Source organism: Strongylocentrotus purpuratus, unplaced genomic scaffold (assembly GCF_000002235.5).
Source record: "Strongylocentrotus purpuratus isolate Spur 01 unplaced genomic scaffold, Spur_5.0 spur5_scaffold_3, whole genome shotgun sequence".
NCBI lineage: Eukaryota > Metazoa > Echinodermata > Echinoidea > Camarodonta > Strongylocentrotidae > Strongylocentrotus > Strongylocentrotus purpuratus.
In genome coordinates, this window is record NW_022145609.1 from 34883025 (window position 1) to 34902158 (window position 19134).

The 19134-nt window shown below is 37.1% G+C and overlaps 1 protein-coding gene across 2 annotated transcripts; it reads left to right on the plus strand.

Annotated features, from left to right (window-relative positions):
- The first annotated feature begins 972 nt into the window (after nt 1–972).
- Nucleotides 973–16901, plus strand: LOC582235 (lipoamide acyltransferase component of branched-chain alpha-keto acid dehydrogenase complex, mitochondrial). Of its 2 annotated transcripts, none has more exons than XM_011678956.2 (11): nt 973–1116; nt 3030–3201; nt 3890–3965; nt 4371–4546; nt 4999–5147; nt 6656–6764; nt 7839–8155; nt 8880–8957; nt 9404–9595; nt 11984–12055; nt 14414–16901. In XM_011678956.2, the coding sequence occupies exons 1-11, from the start codon at nt 1045–1047 to the stop codon at nt 14579–14581; spliced, it is 1581 nt and encodes a 526-aa protein (XP_011677258.1). In that variant the 5' UTR covers nt 973–1044; the 3' UTR covers nt 14582–16901. The 2 variants fall into 2 exon arrangements, with proteins under 2 accessions (XP_011677258.1, XP_011677259.1); XM_011678957.2 differs by lacking the exon at nt 14414–16901 and adding an exon at nt 13444–13546.
- The last annotated feature ends 2233 nt before the right edge of the window (nt 16902–19134 follow it).

Sequence of the window (19134 nt, forward strand, 5' to 3'; positions counted from 1 at the left end):
AAACAACAGCCCCAAGCAACAAAAATAATATGTAGGCCTATTTTGGGGAGAACAAGGTATATTTGCAAATCAAACTCTCTTGACCGTTAAAAAAGCAAAAACAAAATACTTTGGCGATAGGTCCTTTTCATGCTCTGCTCCACGTCTGTGGAATTCTCTCCCAGCCTCCATTCGTTCCATCTCTGATATTACTTTGTTTAGATCAAAATTAAAAACCTACCTACTGGAAAATGCATATTCAACCTAGCTCTTAAATTGTTACCTAGTTCTTAAATTGTTACCTAGTTCTTATATTTTTACCTTACCTTGTTATATGTTTCATAATTTCACTTCATATTTGTTTTCTTGTCATTACTCTGTTTAGTTTTAATTGTATCAATATTGTAAAGCGCTTTGATATAAATGTTTTATGAAAAGCGCTATATAAGTAAAAGTTATTATTACATGCGGATAAACCCCGTATATGCCGGTTTGCGGCTATAGATTCAATCTGAAACGGTAATCCCCACTTCGGGAACGGAGGGACCGCATTCATGTTCCCAAATCTCAGGTAAAGGGGTACTTTTCACGCAGCAAAAAAAAAAAGGCCCGTATCGACTTTACACCGGACTTATATTAGGGGGGTGTTTCAAAAAAGGTGCCACACATTATGTAGTTAAAATGTCATATAATAGTTTTAAAAGCCTTCAAATTGAAAAAACGGATTTTGTCCCCTGATTTTCTGTATAGTGCTGTTAAAACCCGCGTAGGGCTACATGCCTGTTTGATTCAATCTGAAACAGTAAGACCCAGGCAGTAAGATATCACCTTTAAAATGGTGTCAGTCATTATTTAGTTACAATGTCATACGAAAAATCCAAATCTAATCTCTTCCTCCTATTGCCGTTCCCGTCAGCCGAGACGTGCAAAATTATCTTTTTCTTTTTCGAGTGTACGATTTAGAGACACTATAGCACCCATTATTGGTGGCTAGCCTCTTCCTTGGCTTACATGTACCCATGTGTATGGTCGACAGTTTCAAGGAGCTTCTTATAATTATACAAAATGGCGAGCTTCATGAGATTTTTGCAGCCCAAGAACGTGTTTGTTTACAACCGTTTTTCATCAGGTCTGCAAGTAAGTATGGTCACTTAACCAGCAATCTAATACTAATAGGCCAATACAGGGCTGTCTGCTGTCAACTTTGGGGAACTGCTTCGAGTTCGTGGGAGATCGTCACTCCAGCAAAGCATAGAGACTTAGAGAGTCAATGCTAATGCGTATTGACCTCTAGGCTCTAGTACTGCATAGGCAGCATTTGAAATACATGGATAGTCAATGCACTCACAACACTAAAATGCACATAATCATGCCGATCGATGCGGCTGATCGGCAAGTTTGACAGTAGACTCACAATTTGAATTTGAAATTATTCTTTCTATTACATTGGAAAGTTGAAAAATTGTATTTTACTGCTATGGTGTCATCAACCGTCACTAGTAGAACCTAGTCTAAAGTACCAATTTTGAGTGAACTTAGTTTAGTTTTGTACAGTGGTGTTTGAAATGTTGAGAATCAATAGCACAGCTTTTAATACACAGCCAGGATAGTAATGCAGCTATGTGTGGGCCCTACCTAAAATTAAAAATGGATAGGCTACGGGGAATGAATCGGCGTCGGCGTCAATAGCCGATCGGTGTCGATGCACCGATGCAAAATTGCAAATATAAAAATTATATAGATGTCTAGAGGTGTAATTAAGGTAGACATAGGGGTCTACAAAAATAAAAACAAAAACGATATGCATGTAACAAATTGCACGCAGACGGTGGTTAAACATAAATGCTAAACGGTTTTGATGAATACGGTCGTTTAACCGTCGGTTAAACGTTTTGACTCTGGCTTATCACTGACTATTCTGATTTCCGATCTGCGCATTGGCGATGCGAAAAACGGATTCCGCAATGATTTTCTTGTTCACGTTATGAGCAATAAATCGCCCGGAATACAGACAACTAAAATAAAAGTAGACGATGAACTGGGGGTATTTTGTTACGTGAAATTCGTTTTTTGCATCGCCAAGGTGTGGATTGGGAACCTTAAACCCACAGGGCGCCGAAGAAAAAAAAAAAGGTCTGCGAAAATGCGATCCTTATTTTTAGGATGCATTTTGTTCTTAAAGTGACTTGGTAACATGTAGCATTACAGTCACTACCTTGGCACCATTTTCTCTCATCTGAAGTCCCTTTAAAGGGAGTTAAGATGGAGAGCCTTTATATGATTTAACATACATGTAGCGCCGGTTGACCCTACCCGATAGGCAAGTACACTATTGTAGGAAAGAGTACTTTCCACGGTAGTCTGTAAAACTTTTGTAAACAAGTGCAAAACTTGCATGGCATTTTGATATAAGAATTTTAGAAGTCTAAGGCAATAAAGATACTAACTAACCGTTGTGGACAAATGCAAGCGAGAGAATAATCGGTTGTTTAATCTTGACTTTTATAACAAAATAAAAAAGGAATACCCCCTTTCAAATTTACTTGGCCAACTGAGTCCTGTCATGGATCATTTGGGGCGTCTATGTTAAATCAAACAAGGGTTCGCAAACTCCCTGTTCCACAAATTTGGAGTTTCCGACGTAAACAGAAAATGAGAATCAGGTTTTCTCCTGACTGCTTGTTGAAGGGTGCATTTGTTTAGGTGGCCATACAAGCTTTATGATTCAATCTAAATTTTGTTCATAGAGAAAAGTTGAGATTAAATTTTACAATTTGTCCATTTCCTTTTTAGTTAACATTGTTGACTTCAACAGTCCCAGATATCATCAATTTTCAAAAAGAGTACAAGTACACAAGTCTTGGGACTGATCATTGACATTGTGACTACAATTTCAGCTCAACTTGATATCTTGGCTTTATGAATAAAGGGGGACTCGGTCATTGATCCAATACATGTCTAATAGGAAAGTCACCAATTGAAACCTCTGTGAATTCATGCCCATATGTTTTGTTGATACCGGTATATATTTTGCATTTGTTTCAATGCAGAGCTCACTTCGACATCATTCATCATGCATGAACCAACAAGAGAGAAGCCAGCCATTGCCTAGCTGTCTGTGGTCCAGCTCAAGACCAACCAAGAGGGCAAAGCAATCAATGTCATGTTCTAGAAATGGACCTACTTTCTCAACAGCCATCAGACAGATATCAATTTCATCAAGTAAGCAATGTTCATGTTTTGCAAATATTTTATAGTTTCGACTGCTGATAAATTATGATTTTCTTACTCTTTCTTCATATTTCTCATTACTTTTTGTTGATAATGAATTATGAAAAATTGAAAACATGTCATTATTAATGTTTATTGGTATTTGGACAAGGTCTCTTGAAGGACTTCTATATACCGTATATTTTAGATGTTTTGAAAATCTGATTGTGAGGTTTAACTAAGCAAAAATATTCTGAGATGACAGAAAACATTGGCAAATCCTTTGTCATAACTAAGTTCTCACTTTGGTAATGGATGAACATCTTTATAAAGTCCTGTTTTCTTTGTAAGTTTGGCAAATGCATACATAAATAATTGCTTTACTTTCATGCATGTATCCAATTTTTTTTTCTCTTTTGGAGAGTAATTAAACATGATTGTTATACCGGTAGTTTTGTAGTTATCTTGCTGCCTATTCCTCTTCAATTAGGCCAACATGATATTCAAATGTTAATTTTGTCATATTAAACCAGTTGCAAGACTTGGGTAGGTACTGTACAATTCTATACTTGCTTTGATAGTCAGTCATTCTGCAATGTCAATATATACATGTAGGACTGATCACATAAGAAGTAATATTCAGACATTGTCTTGCAGATATAGGACAATCATATTGTTACTGATATTCTCAAATGTGCAGGATCCTGTGGTGAGGTTGTACAATTTAAGCTATCAGATATTGGAGAAGGCATCATGGAAGTAGTGGTTAAAGAATGGTAAGTGATCATTTTGTAGTGGGGATAGTATTACATAACTTTTTCAAAATTCATGCAACAGAGAGTGAGAGGGATGAAAGAGAGATTGATGACGAACTAGTCAAAGAGAGATACATACGATAAAGAGGTAGATAAAGAAACAATGAGACAAACACAGAGGTAAAAGAAAACAAGATAAACAGGCAGACAGAAATACCAAAAGAAATAAAGAGAGAAAGGGGTATATGTGGTTATGTATCTTTGATTCGATAGTAGAGAGTTCCTTCATTTACTACCAAGCATTGGCTTTGAGTTTTGATAGAATTAACATTTGTCTGTAGAATATTTCCCCCCCCTTCAGTTTCTGAGATAGTACTTGGTACACAAATGCACTGCTGTTGCTTGTTTGTATGTTAATACCTGTAGGTATGTCTCAGAAGGAGATACAGTTGCTCAATTTGACAGTATATGTGAAGTACAGAGTGATAAAGCCTCAGTGACCATCACCAGCCGATTTGATGGGGTCGTCAAGAAGCTTCACTACGAGCTCGAGGAGACCGCCAATGTCGGCATGCCTCTGGTTGACATTGAATTAGCAGGAGGTAATTTGAGATCGAGTAAAATACTGTTCACGTAACTATATGGTTAAAAAAAACTGGAAGCAAATGGAAGAGGTTAATTATAGATTACATAAGAAATGATGTACACTGGGATGATTTGGAATGATTAAAACGAAAAGAAATTGAATCAGTCTTGCTGAAAGTCACATGTCATGTGCACAGAATTTGGTACATGGGACTGCACTCACATTTTGCATTAATGTTTGGTCCTCTCTTTTTTCTTACATGTATCCCCCATGGGGCACCCAGAGATTTCAACTCCCAGGTATGGGGGCATTTGTAAAGGTGATTAATTTCATGGGACATGTTCCACAACATTCTACAAAATTGACAAAAAGAATGAAAAATCGTAAAAAGAAGAGAGATTTTACAAGTAATTGTTGCATCTTTGATAGAACTCCTCCTTCTCTGTCATGTCACTTTTTTAATTTTAGGTGCATCTGCGAGTCAAGAAGAGGATGTATCGGGTGAAACATCAAGTGACTCAGATAGCGATACAGAACGGGGAGCAGTGTCCACTACCAGAGGCAAAGCTAGAACTCTGAGCACTCCAGCAGTCAAACGTCTTGCCATGGAACATAATGTAAGCAATGTCTCATGGCTTCTTTATATCATTAGAATCATGAATTGAGCAATGGAAAAAAAGTAAACTGGCCTTTACGCAGTCACAGACGAAGTGAAATATGCACTAACTTTAAAATCATAGATGCAGATGCTACTAATATTTAACCCCTAAGCTGGCCTAAAAAGTCAAATTTAACAAAGGCAGTTGATATAGTAATTTGTAAATTGAGAATAATTAATATCGAAATTTAAGGTAAGAAACATGATTTTTGTATACCGGTAATATTTTTCTCAAAAAATTGAAATTGATCAAAAATTGTTGTTTTCCATATATAAAAATTGGAGAGGTGTCTTTATTTGTTACTTTTCCAGGGATTTTTACAAGGACAATATCCTGTGCAAAGGAGAGCCATATATATCTTTCAATGAAAAGTTATAACAGCCCACAGTTGTTCCCTTGATTTTCAAAATCTAATCTTAAAGGCCCACTGCACTACTTATAGCTACTTGCACCCTCTATATTACAAGCCATGCCTAATCGGTGACCATTGGTCCCCCATGATCCTCTTTTTCTTATGTTAACTGAGAGCGGTCCAGTGACCTTGCAGGGCAGTCTAATCCCTCCTGTAAACTGTGGAAGATACGCTTTAAAAATTAGACAAAATCATGTAAAATGAGAAATTCTTAGAATCAAAATCAAAGATTCAAACAACCCCATGCATCGCTATACAAATAATACACAGGTGTGAGTGCATAATGGTCGATGCAGCGCATGAGGGTATTCACTATGGTGCTATAAAATTAACGAGGTGTAGCCGAGTGTATTTTATGCCATTGTGAATACCCGAATAGCGCTGTATAGCCATAACGTAACGAACGAAAACCTGTGTTATTTTTGTTTTATAAAATGGGTCGACAATCTTACTTAGCAAGGCTGTAAACCTGCAACCTTTATAACAAATAACGTGTGCACACAGACGATCGCGGCAGCAGTGGTCTCGTTAACAAACTGTTCATTGCATGGTGCGACTTCTCCTAAGCATCCATTGAATGACACGCAGCATGCATTATGCCTTTTTGTTGCATCGTTTTTGCACGGTTGTTATCACCAAAATGCAATCCCCGTGCGTGTGTGGTCAAAGTTCATGCGCGCACGCATGATCCATTTTGACACTTGTCATTGGCTACATTCTTGAACCCATTTTATAATTATTACTTATGCATGCACTAATTTTTAATAAATAAAAAGGGACAGGAATTATCATGCGTTGTGGATTGACTGTTTGCCTTGAATAACAATCTGGACTGCCACATTGTTAAGCCTTGTGTATTAACTGAGCTCTGTGTTCAAAGATACGCAAATGTGATGCGTATTAAGTCATCATTGTAAGAAAATGCAGCAGTTCTGCTACATCATATCTGAATGAGCCTTGTAAGAGTAAAACCTTGTATATGCTACATGTTCAATGTTAATTTGTACAGTTTCTACGAAAGGAAATAACATCTTTTTCTTTTTCTTTTTCTTAGATATCATTAAATGATGTGCATGGCACAGGTAAAGATGGACGAGTACTCAAAGAGGATATGCTACGTCATGTAGAACAGCTGGAATCAGGAGTACCTCAGTGGAAACCAGGTATTTCTTGAAGTCATATGCAATTGCTTTTTCTTAAATTGGCAGTGGGATATTATTTATGTTTTTCTTTGTACATTTACTTCATAGGTTAGAAACAAAGCTCTGATATTTTACATTTGATAAAAACAAGTTTAACTGATTGATAATTATAATAATTAATTGTGAATGGTTCTTATAAATTACTTTACCAGTTAACTAACCAAAGTGCTTGCAGCATCATTGTTACCCATGTTACTTTATTCAATTACGAATCTGCGTATTACAGTGCACACACTCCACTCCACTGTGGAGAAATCCAGCCAGTCACATATTTACATGGATGCCATTCACTATTATTATTATAACTATCAATACAGTTAAACATGTTTTTATCAAATGTTATGAACCAAGAAATTATGCAAGAAATACTGGGACCTAGACAAACAAATTAGGCAAAAGTGTAAAGCGGCAAAAGAGACCTGGCTAAATGAACAATGTGCAGAAATTGAAACTCAATTTGATAAGAATATTAATGTTTACTGAAGAATAAATTAAATTTCAGGCAAAAAGTCTGGTTGCTCAAACCCTGGCTGTATGAAAGGAAAAGATGGGTCAATGCTATTTGAAAAGAAGGACAAATTTAGTAGGTGGATGCAATATATTGGTGAGCTCTTTGAAGATAGTAGGGAAGCAATGCAGAGTTTTGCAGATGTAGTCAAAGGGCAAAAAGTTCTTAAATCTGAAGTTTGTTGGGCAATTTCAAAGATGAAGAAGAACAAAGTAGCTGGACCAGATGGTGCGGTCACTGAAATGATAGAAGCATTAGAGGAATATGTTATTGATAGATTAACAGAAATTATCAACAAAATATATGATGAAGGAGCATTTCCAGACGAATCGGGCAAATCCATTTTCATTACTCTCCCAAAGAAACCGGGAGCTCTGGATTGTGAGCAAAATGGGAAAATCAGCTTTATTTGCCATATTACATATATTATTTTGAGGATATTGCTTTCGAGAGCATGAAGTAGAATAACACCCATGGTTAAAATAATGTTTCTCTCTTTTTTTCTTCTCTGTTACACATTCCTCTAGTTGCTGAGGAGCTTGAACCTCCACCACCGCCATCGTCCACAGCCAAACCTATCAAAACCCCAGTCGTACCCCCTTTCACTCCTACCCCTTCACCTCCAAGAATCCCTGTCCGGGCCGTAGTTGGCCAGGACCGGACAGAACCCATCAAGGGTATCCACAAGGCTATGGTCAAAGCCATGGTCCGGTCTAACGCCATACCTCACTTTGGGTACAAAGATGAGGTGGATGTGACAGAGTTGGTTGCACTTAAGTCTCACTTCAAGGCAGCTGCTGCAGCCAGGGGTATTCAGTTCTCTTTCACACCATTATTTATCAAGGTCAGTAATGTATGCTTATAATCAGTGACTTAGCCTGGGTCAAGGTATGGGGGGGGGGGACACTTGCATCATAAGGGCCACAAGTCTCACTCAGAAAATGTTATAATGCTAATTTACAAGGCCTTTCTCTAATTAAGGGGAGGATGAACAGATTTTGTGGAAAATTTTGTTATGTGTACCATCAGTTTCTAATAATGATATCCCAGATGCCCATATTTGCCTCATCAGTATTTGCTGTTCTCCCTGAGTGCCCAGCAATCAGCTTTAGATGAGCTACCTCGATGAGGTACTCAAGCATGCAAGAGATATCTTCTCACTGGGTACTCATCAACTACACTTGGGTGAGAGCAGCAAATGTAGCTAAACCCTTGCAAAAGTACATTAGTGCCAAGAGACATTAGATTGTGCATAACTACAGCTCGGTAATGATTGCAATTGAGCAAGAATTTTGTAGAAAAGATGTCTTGCATGCCTCCTCAGTAACTTTCAAGCTACAGACCGATTTCAAACTGTGCAAGGTAGCTGAAAGGGCACTCGTTACACAGATTCAAGATCTCCTTCTTCTGCATGACCTATATGCTAAGACACAGTCTTCCTATTGACTGCACCACAGCGTTTAAACAGCCCTTGTCCGTATACAGAATCAGTTATAAGAGTGGCACATGAACCTTATACAAGAATCCACTAATATTTTTTTTATCATTATTATGTTTGCTATCTGTAGGCAGCTTCAATGGCCCTCTCCTTCTTCCCTGAGATTAATATGAGTGTAGATGAACAATGTGAGAACATGACATATAAGGTAAGATCATTCAAATCAACATAAATACTGCTGCCTTCAGGCTTGGCATGTTTTTAAACGCATTTAAAAGAGCATTTTAAATCACCTGTTTTTCTTGTTTACATCAAAAACATCTCATAGACATATGTGTTATAAATTTCAAACACATAAATTGCTTTTCAATTTGCTATTATATTCTTGCTCAAATTTCTTGGTTTTGTATTTACTTTGGCTATAGCTGACAAAAATTAGCAATGAAGTAGCATTGGTAATGTAAGTGGATTCATCCAACTCAGTTGCTGGCTTTTATCATGCAGCTTTTTGAAAGTATATTTTGGCAGACCTTGCAGCCCACTGGGTGAGAAGCCATGTTTTAGAAGGTGGTTGCAGATCTACTGAACAATTTTCTTAAATTTGATGACTAATTTATTAATCCCCCCTACCTATCTTAAATCACTCAACTCTAGGCAGCTCATAACATCGGCTTTGCCATGGACTCACCTCAAGGTCTAATAGTACCCAACGTGAAGAACGTCCAAGCCTTGACCCTGATGGAAGTAGCCCTAGAACTCAACAGGATCATGGCCCTTGGGTTGCAAGGCAAGCTGGGACAAGCTGACCTCACAGGGGGCACATTCACACTCTCAAATATAGGCACAGTAAGTTCCATCAGTTTAAATTATTCTATTAATGGTTGGTCACATAGCAAATCACCAGTCACTAAGTCTCATAGCTACTTTTATGCCTCCGTCATGAAGTAGCCGGAGGCATTATGTTTTCGGGTTGTCCGTCAGTCCGTACGTCCCATTCTCGTGATCTCGTTATCTCAATAACCGACTGATGGAGTCCTGCCAAAATTTGGTCATGTATGTAACTTGCAGAGCTAATGAATTGATTAGATTTTGGGGTCAAGAGGTCAAAGGTCACAGGGCTCATTATGTATGCAAAAATAGCTTGTGATCACATTATCATTAGAACAGATGGACAGATTACCACCAAACTCAGGACATGTTTGTATCTTGCTAAGCCGATGAACTGATTTGATTTTGGGGTCATGAGGTCAAGGTCAAAGGTCATGGGGCTCATTATATATGCAAAAATAGCTTGTGACCGCATTATCATTAGAACCGATTGATGGATTACCATCTAACTCGAGCCTGTATGTTTCTTGCAGAGCCAATGAACTGAGTAGATTTTGGGGTCATGAGGTCGAAGGTGAAAGGTCATGAGGCCATTATGCGAGTAAAAATTGCTCGTGAACGCATTCTCATTAGAACTGACGGATAGATCACAATCAAACTTAGGACATGTATATCTTGCAAAGCCAATGAACTGATTAGATTTTAGGGTCATGAGGTCAAGGATCAAAGGATCATACCATGTACATGAGAAATAGCTTGTAATCACGATACTCTGAGAACCTGTCAATGGATTAACCCTATTTAGCCCGGGGGGGGGGGGGGGGGCTTTAGAAGCCCCCCCCCCCTCGACATTTTTCGCGATAATTTTTTAACGCAAGAAAATCTTGCACTGAAATTTTGTGACTTTTTTCTTTAGAGTCTCGCGCATTTTTTGAAAGAAATTTTTTTGAAAATCGGACCTACCATTACAAAGTCACGTGTCCTTTTGTCTTTGCATGTCAGCCCGAAAATTGCTCATTTGCAAATTTTTGCGGCGATCGGGCGATTCACGGCCGAGATCATAGGGGGGGGGGGGCTTAGAAGCCCCCCCCCCCCAGGCTATGCAGTTTCAAAATAGCCTGGGCTAAATAGGGTTAAAATCGAACTTGAATTTGTAAAAATTCCTTTTTTTATTAGTTTGTAAAATTGCTCTATGACGGAGGCATCATTTTCGACTGCGCGTCGAAGTCGAAGTTCCATCTAGTTTTGTTCATAACTGTAAAGATGCTTTTATTGTGAGAAATTATTCATTTATATATTTATCAAAACACATTTCATAAGGACATCATAATTAGGGCAGTGACAATTATAATTTATGGTTCTGTGTAGCATAAAAAGTCCCATTTGCAGGCCAAAAGAATGATAAGGTTAATTCCAACTGCATTTGAAAGATAATACTAATTTTGAATTTCCTCAAGACAAAAGGGCCTGAGAATGTCTTTTCAGCGAGCGCGGTCGTTAAATTAAATAGTCTGATTTTCAGACCCTTGTACCATATGGTTGTACGTTTTGTGCTGCACAAAGATTCAATGAGTTTAATTTTAGCCATTAAAAAAGTGGGTTATTGATGTAGACAAATGCTCATGTACCCTTTACAGCTCATTTTATGTATGTTATTACCAAAGAAAAAAAAAGAAGTCAGTAAGTCACTGAATAGCATCTGACAATGAAGTCTAGCAAGTAAACAGGTTTTCTTGCATAATTTGAATACTAGGACACTACTAACATTTAAATTTCACAGATAGGACATACGTGACATATTCATAATTCCTGCAAAGTTCTCCAGAATTCCATGTTGGCTGCAAAAGAGATACACTACCTTTAAAGAGGAGCAATCTATATTTTAGATATTTGATTATATTATGCAACACCTACGCATGTGTATAGAGCCAGTGGGATTATGGTATTTCTCAGATTTTCATCATGACAGGATTATCAATTTTTTTCACTCCTAAAATATTCGAAGATTTAAGATGACTGTATGCATAAAGCTTTAAATGTGGGCACGTTTAAGTTGCTCAGGCGTGGGTATATAGAGGGCAGCACACATACTATCGCACAGGAGTGTAATACCCGTTGGCTCAGTATTATGTGGTGATCGCCAAATTGCCTACTTATATACCCACGCATAAACATCTTTAAGAGTATTTCCAAATTGTTTATTTGGCAGTAAAAGAATGAATTAAAAAAAGACACTTTCAATATATTGAACTACAATATAATAGATGAGCATATTGTCTGCTGAGGTGTGAACTCTCATCATTTAATACAGAGGTGACACCCTCTGGGTCTCAGACAATATTTTGTATAGCACTGTTGTTGCCTCTAGTTAGACTGTTCTCTTTTCCACCCTATCTTTCTTATTAGATTGGCGGAACATATGCAGATCCTATCATTTTTGCACCAGAGGTAGCTATAGGAGCAATAGGACGAATGCAGGTAAGAACATTGAACAGGTTCATCATCAATACATGCTGTCACACAGATGTTCAACAATTAATTAAAGTGATAAGAATTAAAATCTGGAAAAACAAAAAGATAAAAGAAATAAGGTTAAGTTTGTATTCTTTATTTCTTTAATAGTATAGATATAAAGACTGCTATGAGAGGGAAAGTTGTTTTTGTAGGCTCAAGGGGACGTTACATCCTGTTATCACGCTAGGCATGCCGAGGGTTGATGGCAGGATGTAACGTCCCCGAGAGCCTATAAAAACAACTATGCATCGAATATTAAAGCAGTCTTTATATCTTTTATATGTCGAATTGACACAAAGATATACCAAGAGTTCTTACCTTATCCTTTTCTTGAGTAAAGAATGATTAAAACATCACAGAAAATCTGAGCCACTGTCTGTAAATCTTCGCTGTAAAGTTGCCTGAATATTACAATCATTTGGGAATCGCACACACACTGCACTCTATTTTGTATCTGCGCTCGCACAACTGAACGTTTTACACGTAAACCAATGGGGATCTCACCTACTAGTTAAGTTTGAAATCTCTCATTTAATTTGCATTTTTTAAGATAGAATCATACCTCAGGATCATCAGATTCATTCTCATTCATCTTCATCTCTGTAATAGCCATTCTTGGACTCCTGTGCCTAACATGTGCAAAATAACCATAAGCATAGCCAGTGTATTGAACTGCACTAACTGCTCAGTAAACCATCTTGATGTATTAACTCTGTATCAACTGTTTGACGCAAAATCAGTCAGAATATATTGTGTACACAAGTGTAACAACAGGTTTTCCATGCCCCCCCCCCCCAACACAAAAGATGTTTTATCCATTGATTTTAAATCCCACCCTAAAAAATGTTTAAATGTTTAACCCCCTTGAACATATCCCCCTTGAACATATCCCCCAAGCAAGGACTTGAAGTAGTAACCCCTAATAAAATTACTTGCCAATGATCATTATTATTTATATTAATAATTGCAAATTTTACAGTTCATGAAAACAGTCAGGGTACACGGCCTAAATGCGTTTTAACAAACTCAACAAACATACCCTTTTCCTGGAATTTTGGCTTATTTTACTACCCTTTTCATGCTTTTTTTGGGGTCGCGCATTCATACAGCAATGTATAAGACTCCACCCCTTGGGGAAGGGGGGCCTTTCTGTCATGAACACTTTACTCACCTAACCCTTACCCTGAACCTCACCTAGAAGCCATTCACAACACGCGACCTAACTGTATATACATGTATTTGATGGAATATGTGTAAATCACATAGCAAACGTCCCCTCAGCAATTATTACCTCACCACTAAGATGTACCCAATCTATATGATCCATTGATTTCTTTCTCCTTCCCTCTCAGGTACTACCTAGGTTTGATGCAGATGGTGACCTGGTCAAACCACTAAGATGCACCCAATCTATATGAATCCATTGATTTCTTTCTCCTTCCCTCTCAGGTACTACCTAGGCTTGATGCAGATGGTGACCTGGTCAAACCACTAAGATGCACCCAATCTATATGAATCCATTGATTTCTTTCTCCTTCCCTCTCAGGTACTACCTAGGTTTGATGCAGATGGTGACCTGGTCAAACCACTAAGATGCACCCAATTTATATGAATCCATTGATTTCTTTCTCCTTCCCTCTCAGGTACTACCTAGGTTTGATGCAGATGATGACCTGGTCAAACCACTAAGATGCACCCAATCTATATGAATCCATTGATTTCATTGTCCTTCCCTCTCAGGTACTACCTAGGTTTGATGCAGATGGTGACCTGGTCAAACCACTAAGATGCACCCAATCTATATGAATCCATTGATTTCTTTCTCCTTCCCTCTCAGGTACTACCTAGGTTTGATGCAGATGGTGACCTGGTCAAACCACTAAGATGCACCCAATTTATATGAATCCATTGATTTCTTTCTCCTTCCCTCTCAGGTACTACCTAGGTTTGATGCAGATGATGACCTGGTCAAACCACTAAGATGCACCCAATCTATATGAATCCATTGATTTCATTGTCCTTCCCTCTCAGGTACTACCTAGGTTTGATGCAGATGGTGGCCTGGTCAAACCACTAAGATGCACCCAATCTATATGAATCCATTGATTTCTTTCTCCTTCCCTCTCAGGTACTACCTAGGTTTGATGCAGATGGTGACCTGGTCAAACCACTAAGATGCACCCAATCTATATGAATCCATTGATTTCTTTCTCCTTCCCTCTCAGGTACTACCTAGGTTTGATGCAGATGGTGGCTTGGTCAAACCACTAAGATGCACCCAATCTATATGAATCCATTGATTTCATTGTCCTTCCCTCTCAGGTACTACCTAGGTTTGATGCAGATGGTGACCTGGTCAAAGCCCACATCATGAAGATCAGTTGGTCAGCGGATCACAGGGTCTTGGATGGAGCAACCATTGCAAGGTTCTCAAACCTATGGAAATCTTACCTAGAACAACCTGCTACCATGCTCATGGACATGAAATAATATACTCATATGCTGCAAATCTACAGTGTAATATAGTACATGGTTTCTATGGTGTGTGTCCCCTGAACACAGTTCACTTAAGCAACATGAAGCCAACTTCAAATCATCATTTTCTTCAGCTGATGGTGGCGGGAGAGTATTCACCCAGGCAGTGAATAAAAGAATATGTCTGCTAGAGTTTGCATGTTGATTGGTGTCATGTGTAAGATTGAACCATTATTTAGTTATTCAGGGGGGTGTTTCACAAAGATCCTAAGTTGAACTTATCTGAAAGTTGGACTAAAAAATTATTGAAAGCCATTAGCATCTTTGAAAATATTTGGTAAAAGTTATTTTGAAAGGCATAAAATGTTGATTCAAATCATTCATATTTTCTATCATCAAGTAGATTTCATGTTATGGATATGGAATTTATAAAAAGTCTAAAATACTTGAATTTCTGCTTTTAAATATATTTCATTTTAAGGCTCCAATGGCTGTCCATAATTTTTAAGTCCAACTCGGTGTTAAGTTCTACTTATGATCTTTGTGAAACACCCCCCCTGGATTGTAAGAGTGTCTGCAGTGTGTGTAGACTCCTTCCTCAGTGTGTTTCATAAATATGAGGGCCATTCAAGAAATGTATTCAAAAACTTCGGTAACCCTAATACATGGAGTATAATTCTTTGTGAAAGAATTACCAATCTGTTGAATAATAAATCTGAAACAACTTTGGCTGGAGGCTGTCGATGCAAGATACATATTATACCAAAATCAGCTTTATATCTAATGGGTTTAACATTTTTGGTCTTTTTCTATACTACGTGAATTGTATGATGAATTTAGTAATTTGTAATATTTTTGAAAAATTAGTTTTGGCTGAATCTCCTTTCTTTGCTTTTTAAATACGGGTTTGTAGCTGTTGTGAGGTCTAAGGATTCCTCAAATTTCCTGCCTAATACAAATTTTTAGTGATTGTGTACTTGTTATATTGCATCATGGATATATCAGACTGGATTTATTTGTGAAATTATCAAACCAATTGCGCAAATTCAAAACACTAAATGAGAATTATCGAGTTTTCTCTCCATCTCTCTTGTATCTGGCAAGTTATTGGAGCTGATGTGTGCTATTTTGTATGATATATACAGACAGACAGACCTGCCAACCTTTGGAGTTCAAATACTGTATTCTTTAATCCCAAAAGTTGTATTTTATTGACAAAAGTTGTATTCTTGAAAATGAACACAAACTGTTGCGCGGAGCAATGCCTCTTACAGTTCCTACATACAGGAAGAATTTTTTTAATTGGATCATTGGTTGAATATGCATGATTTCGTCATGACTGGTGTGTTCGATGAACCAATGAATATCCCCAAATGGCCAATGTGAGATTCTTGAAGGATACTTTACAGGACAGAATGGGCATTTTTGCCATTGAAAATGGCACACAAACACACACAAAATACAAAAGAAAATATTTATTTTAAACAAAATTGTACCGTCGTATTTGCTTCTAAAGATCGTACAAAATACGACTAAATCATACTGGTTGGCAGGTCTGTACAGAAAGATTCACTCTTGGATTGTATTGTTCTATTAAATATCATCGTACATTGTCATTCACATAAGTGTATCTTTAAAATTCTTATATCCCAGAGGAACAAATAAAAAAATCTGTATTTTTTATTTTATATGTACATGTAGTTTTAATGGTCATCCTTTTATTTTGCATTTATGATAGCTTTTTAAAGGTATAGAATGATTTGAGGGAATTTGCTGCATTTTGTGTTTTTTTTCCTATTATCCACAAAAAGGATAGGAATGTCCTTTTGTCACTAATGATACTTTAAACATGATCTGCATGTTGATGCATTTGATTGTTCATTGCCAATGTTTTCTTTGGGAAATATTACAGCATTTTTTGTTAAGGTAGCTAGTTAAATTATTGAAAAACATTAACGATTATGAAAAAAACTATTTCAGCTCTCTTTTTTTGTAGATAGTTTAAGCCTCGGTCACAAATGCCATTACGAACTGTTACGAACAGTTTTCAGACAATGGAAATTTGGGAAGACAATGGAAAAACGGAGATTCGTACAAAATAATCGTTCGTACGAACCTTTGTGACCGTAGCTTTAATCATCACAGTGTGTAGCATAAATCTACTAATCAATATTTATTGTGCAATTTTCTAAATTTGTCTGGATAATGTGGAAAGGGTTTGGATATTTTTTTCGTTTTGATATACAGTGTTTCAATAAAAATAAAATAGTACTCCAAACTGATTTTTCTAATAAAATTATGGTTGAGGGTCTATTTAATTGGATACCACTAAAAATATTGACATTATTTTATGCTTGTTTGAGTACTGGCTAATTTTGAAAACTCACAAAAAAAAATTTGTTTGCGCAAAATTGTCTTGAATAGGAGCTAAGTGCATATCAGGCATCAATTGCAGTTGCTCTGTTTATCACTAATTGATTTGAACAGTCATTTGATCCCCATAAACCCATATCTAGCTGTTCATATTAACAGCCATTTGATCCCCATAAACCCATATCTAGCTGTTCGTATTAACAGTCATTTGATCTCCCTAAACCTATACTTAGCTGTTCATATTCCAAATGGCATATCCAGAAATAAATATTGGAGGAAGGTTTCTAAATGTTTTCACTGCAAAGTAAGAACATGAGGTTGTATGGCATGGTTAAAAGAATGAATGCAATTTGTAGTATAGCTACACAGTTCCTAACTCACCAATGGTACACGTGTATGGACATGGTACATACCGGTACACCCAAGTAAGCTAACAAGTAAACTTAGGCCTGGCTCCAGGAGGCTTACAGCTAGCTTTCATCCTCATCAAAATGAGGGTTCCTGGATATGTAAACGGGAGAATATGGGGGGAACTACAGTCAAATTATATGAGAATATGGGCTTTATCAACAAATATACAAGTACAGTGAGTATATACCTGTGATATACACATTTCCAACATAATATGACTAATTAGAAGTGTCATTATATGATTTGCAATATCAGGTATTGCAATCATCCTATTTGAAATGTAAATGTGTAAATAAAAAAAACATAAAACTTGTGTTCTCTTTCAATCATTGCATTTACAAATCAAAAGTATTAACAATGATATATCACTCTTTCACAACAAAGGATTCATCCTTTGATATCAAAGGTACATAGTGATAACATGTTTAACATGATAACGAGTATGATAATCAGTGCAGTTTAATAAATTTCATCTTGGGCCTCGAGATGGAATTCATCATATTGGATTTTTTTTAAAACTTAAATTCCTTCATCTGGAAATATCCACTTCAACGATGCAAGTGGGATGCCTAACAAAGTGAAAATAATTTCAACAGATCAGGCTTTAGATGCAAGATAAAGAAAAAGAATTATTCTGATAATTAAAAAGAAAGGAAATTCATATAGAACATTTTACATTTCAATGTGCTTTGCCTAGTCTTAGATAAAATGGAAAACAAATCGTACATATCAAATTTTAGAATTGTGCATTACTGCTACGATAGTAAGAAATGCTGTTCAATGATATGATAGCATTGTTACTACAAATTACCATGCATTACAAATGTTACACTCCATAACTTAAAAGGAAACATTCGAAACGTAAGCTATATGGCTTCATATTTTACCTTAAATTATCAAGGTGATCATGAAATAAATCATGCCCTATATTAACAATCACACCAATCTTGTTTAATTCATTTCAAGATTGTTGTTAACATTAATTTATTATTTCAAAACAGTTTTTAAAAACAATTAATGTCACAGCTATAATTATGACCAAGTCGCACTATTCAGTCAGAGCTAGAGATAATCTTATAATGTGGTGATTCAGGGAATTGTCCTCTAATATCATTAATAATGCAAGGTGAACTGTAGACAAAACGAGATATTCCTTTCAATTGGCATATGAATAATAATAATAATATTTAGCTTTTATATACCGCTTAATACAAATGTCTCTAAGCGCTTTACAATTATAATATGCAGGTTTGTTGCGGCACAAATTGTCGATGTCAGCAAATTATGCCGGGAAAACAAGGTGGCGGCACTAATTGTTGCCAGTCGTTGAATATGTAGCGGTGAAGATGACAATGATGAGAAACATGAGTCGAGACTGGGGGTGGGGGGGGGGGGGGGGGGGAGGGGGAGATAACATATACCCCTCTCAAAAAAATGAGGTAGGGGAGATGTGAAATTTTATCCCACTACATTTAAAAGTTGGTAACAATGATGATAGTAATACCACTGCTATTGTCTACGCCAAACTGAGTTGTCAAGGGGAAAAGAGACGTGTGGAAGTGGGTATGTGTACGTGTGTGGGTGTGGGAGTGGGTGTGTGTGTGTGTTGGTATGTGTGTTTTTATGTTAATAATTGAACTTTGAGTAAATTTGATTACACAACCAATTGGGGGTCTGACCACTTGACCAAAGGGGCATGAGACCAGAGGCCAGCGACCCACATCACAAACACCCACCACCTTCCCACCCCCATTCTCCATGCACACACCTTGGCTGTTTGTTTG

Coding starts and splice junctions, on each gene's coding strand:
- LOC582235 (XM_011678956.2), top strand. CDS start 1,045: ATGGCGAGCTTCATGAGATTTTTGCAGCCCAAGAACGTGTTTGTTTAC. Junction 1,117..3,029: donor GTTTTTCATCAGGTCTGCAA/GTAAGTATGGTC, acceptor GTTTCAATGCAG/AGCTCACTTCGACATCATTC. Junction 8,958..9,403: donor GTGAGAACATGACATATAAG/GTAAGATCATTC, acceptor ACTCAACTCTAG/GCAGCTCATAACATCGGCTT.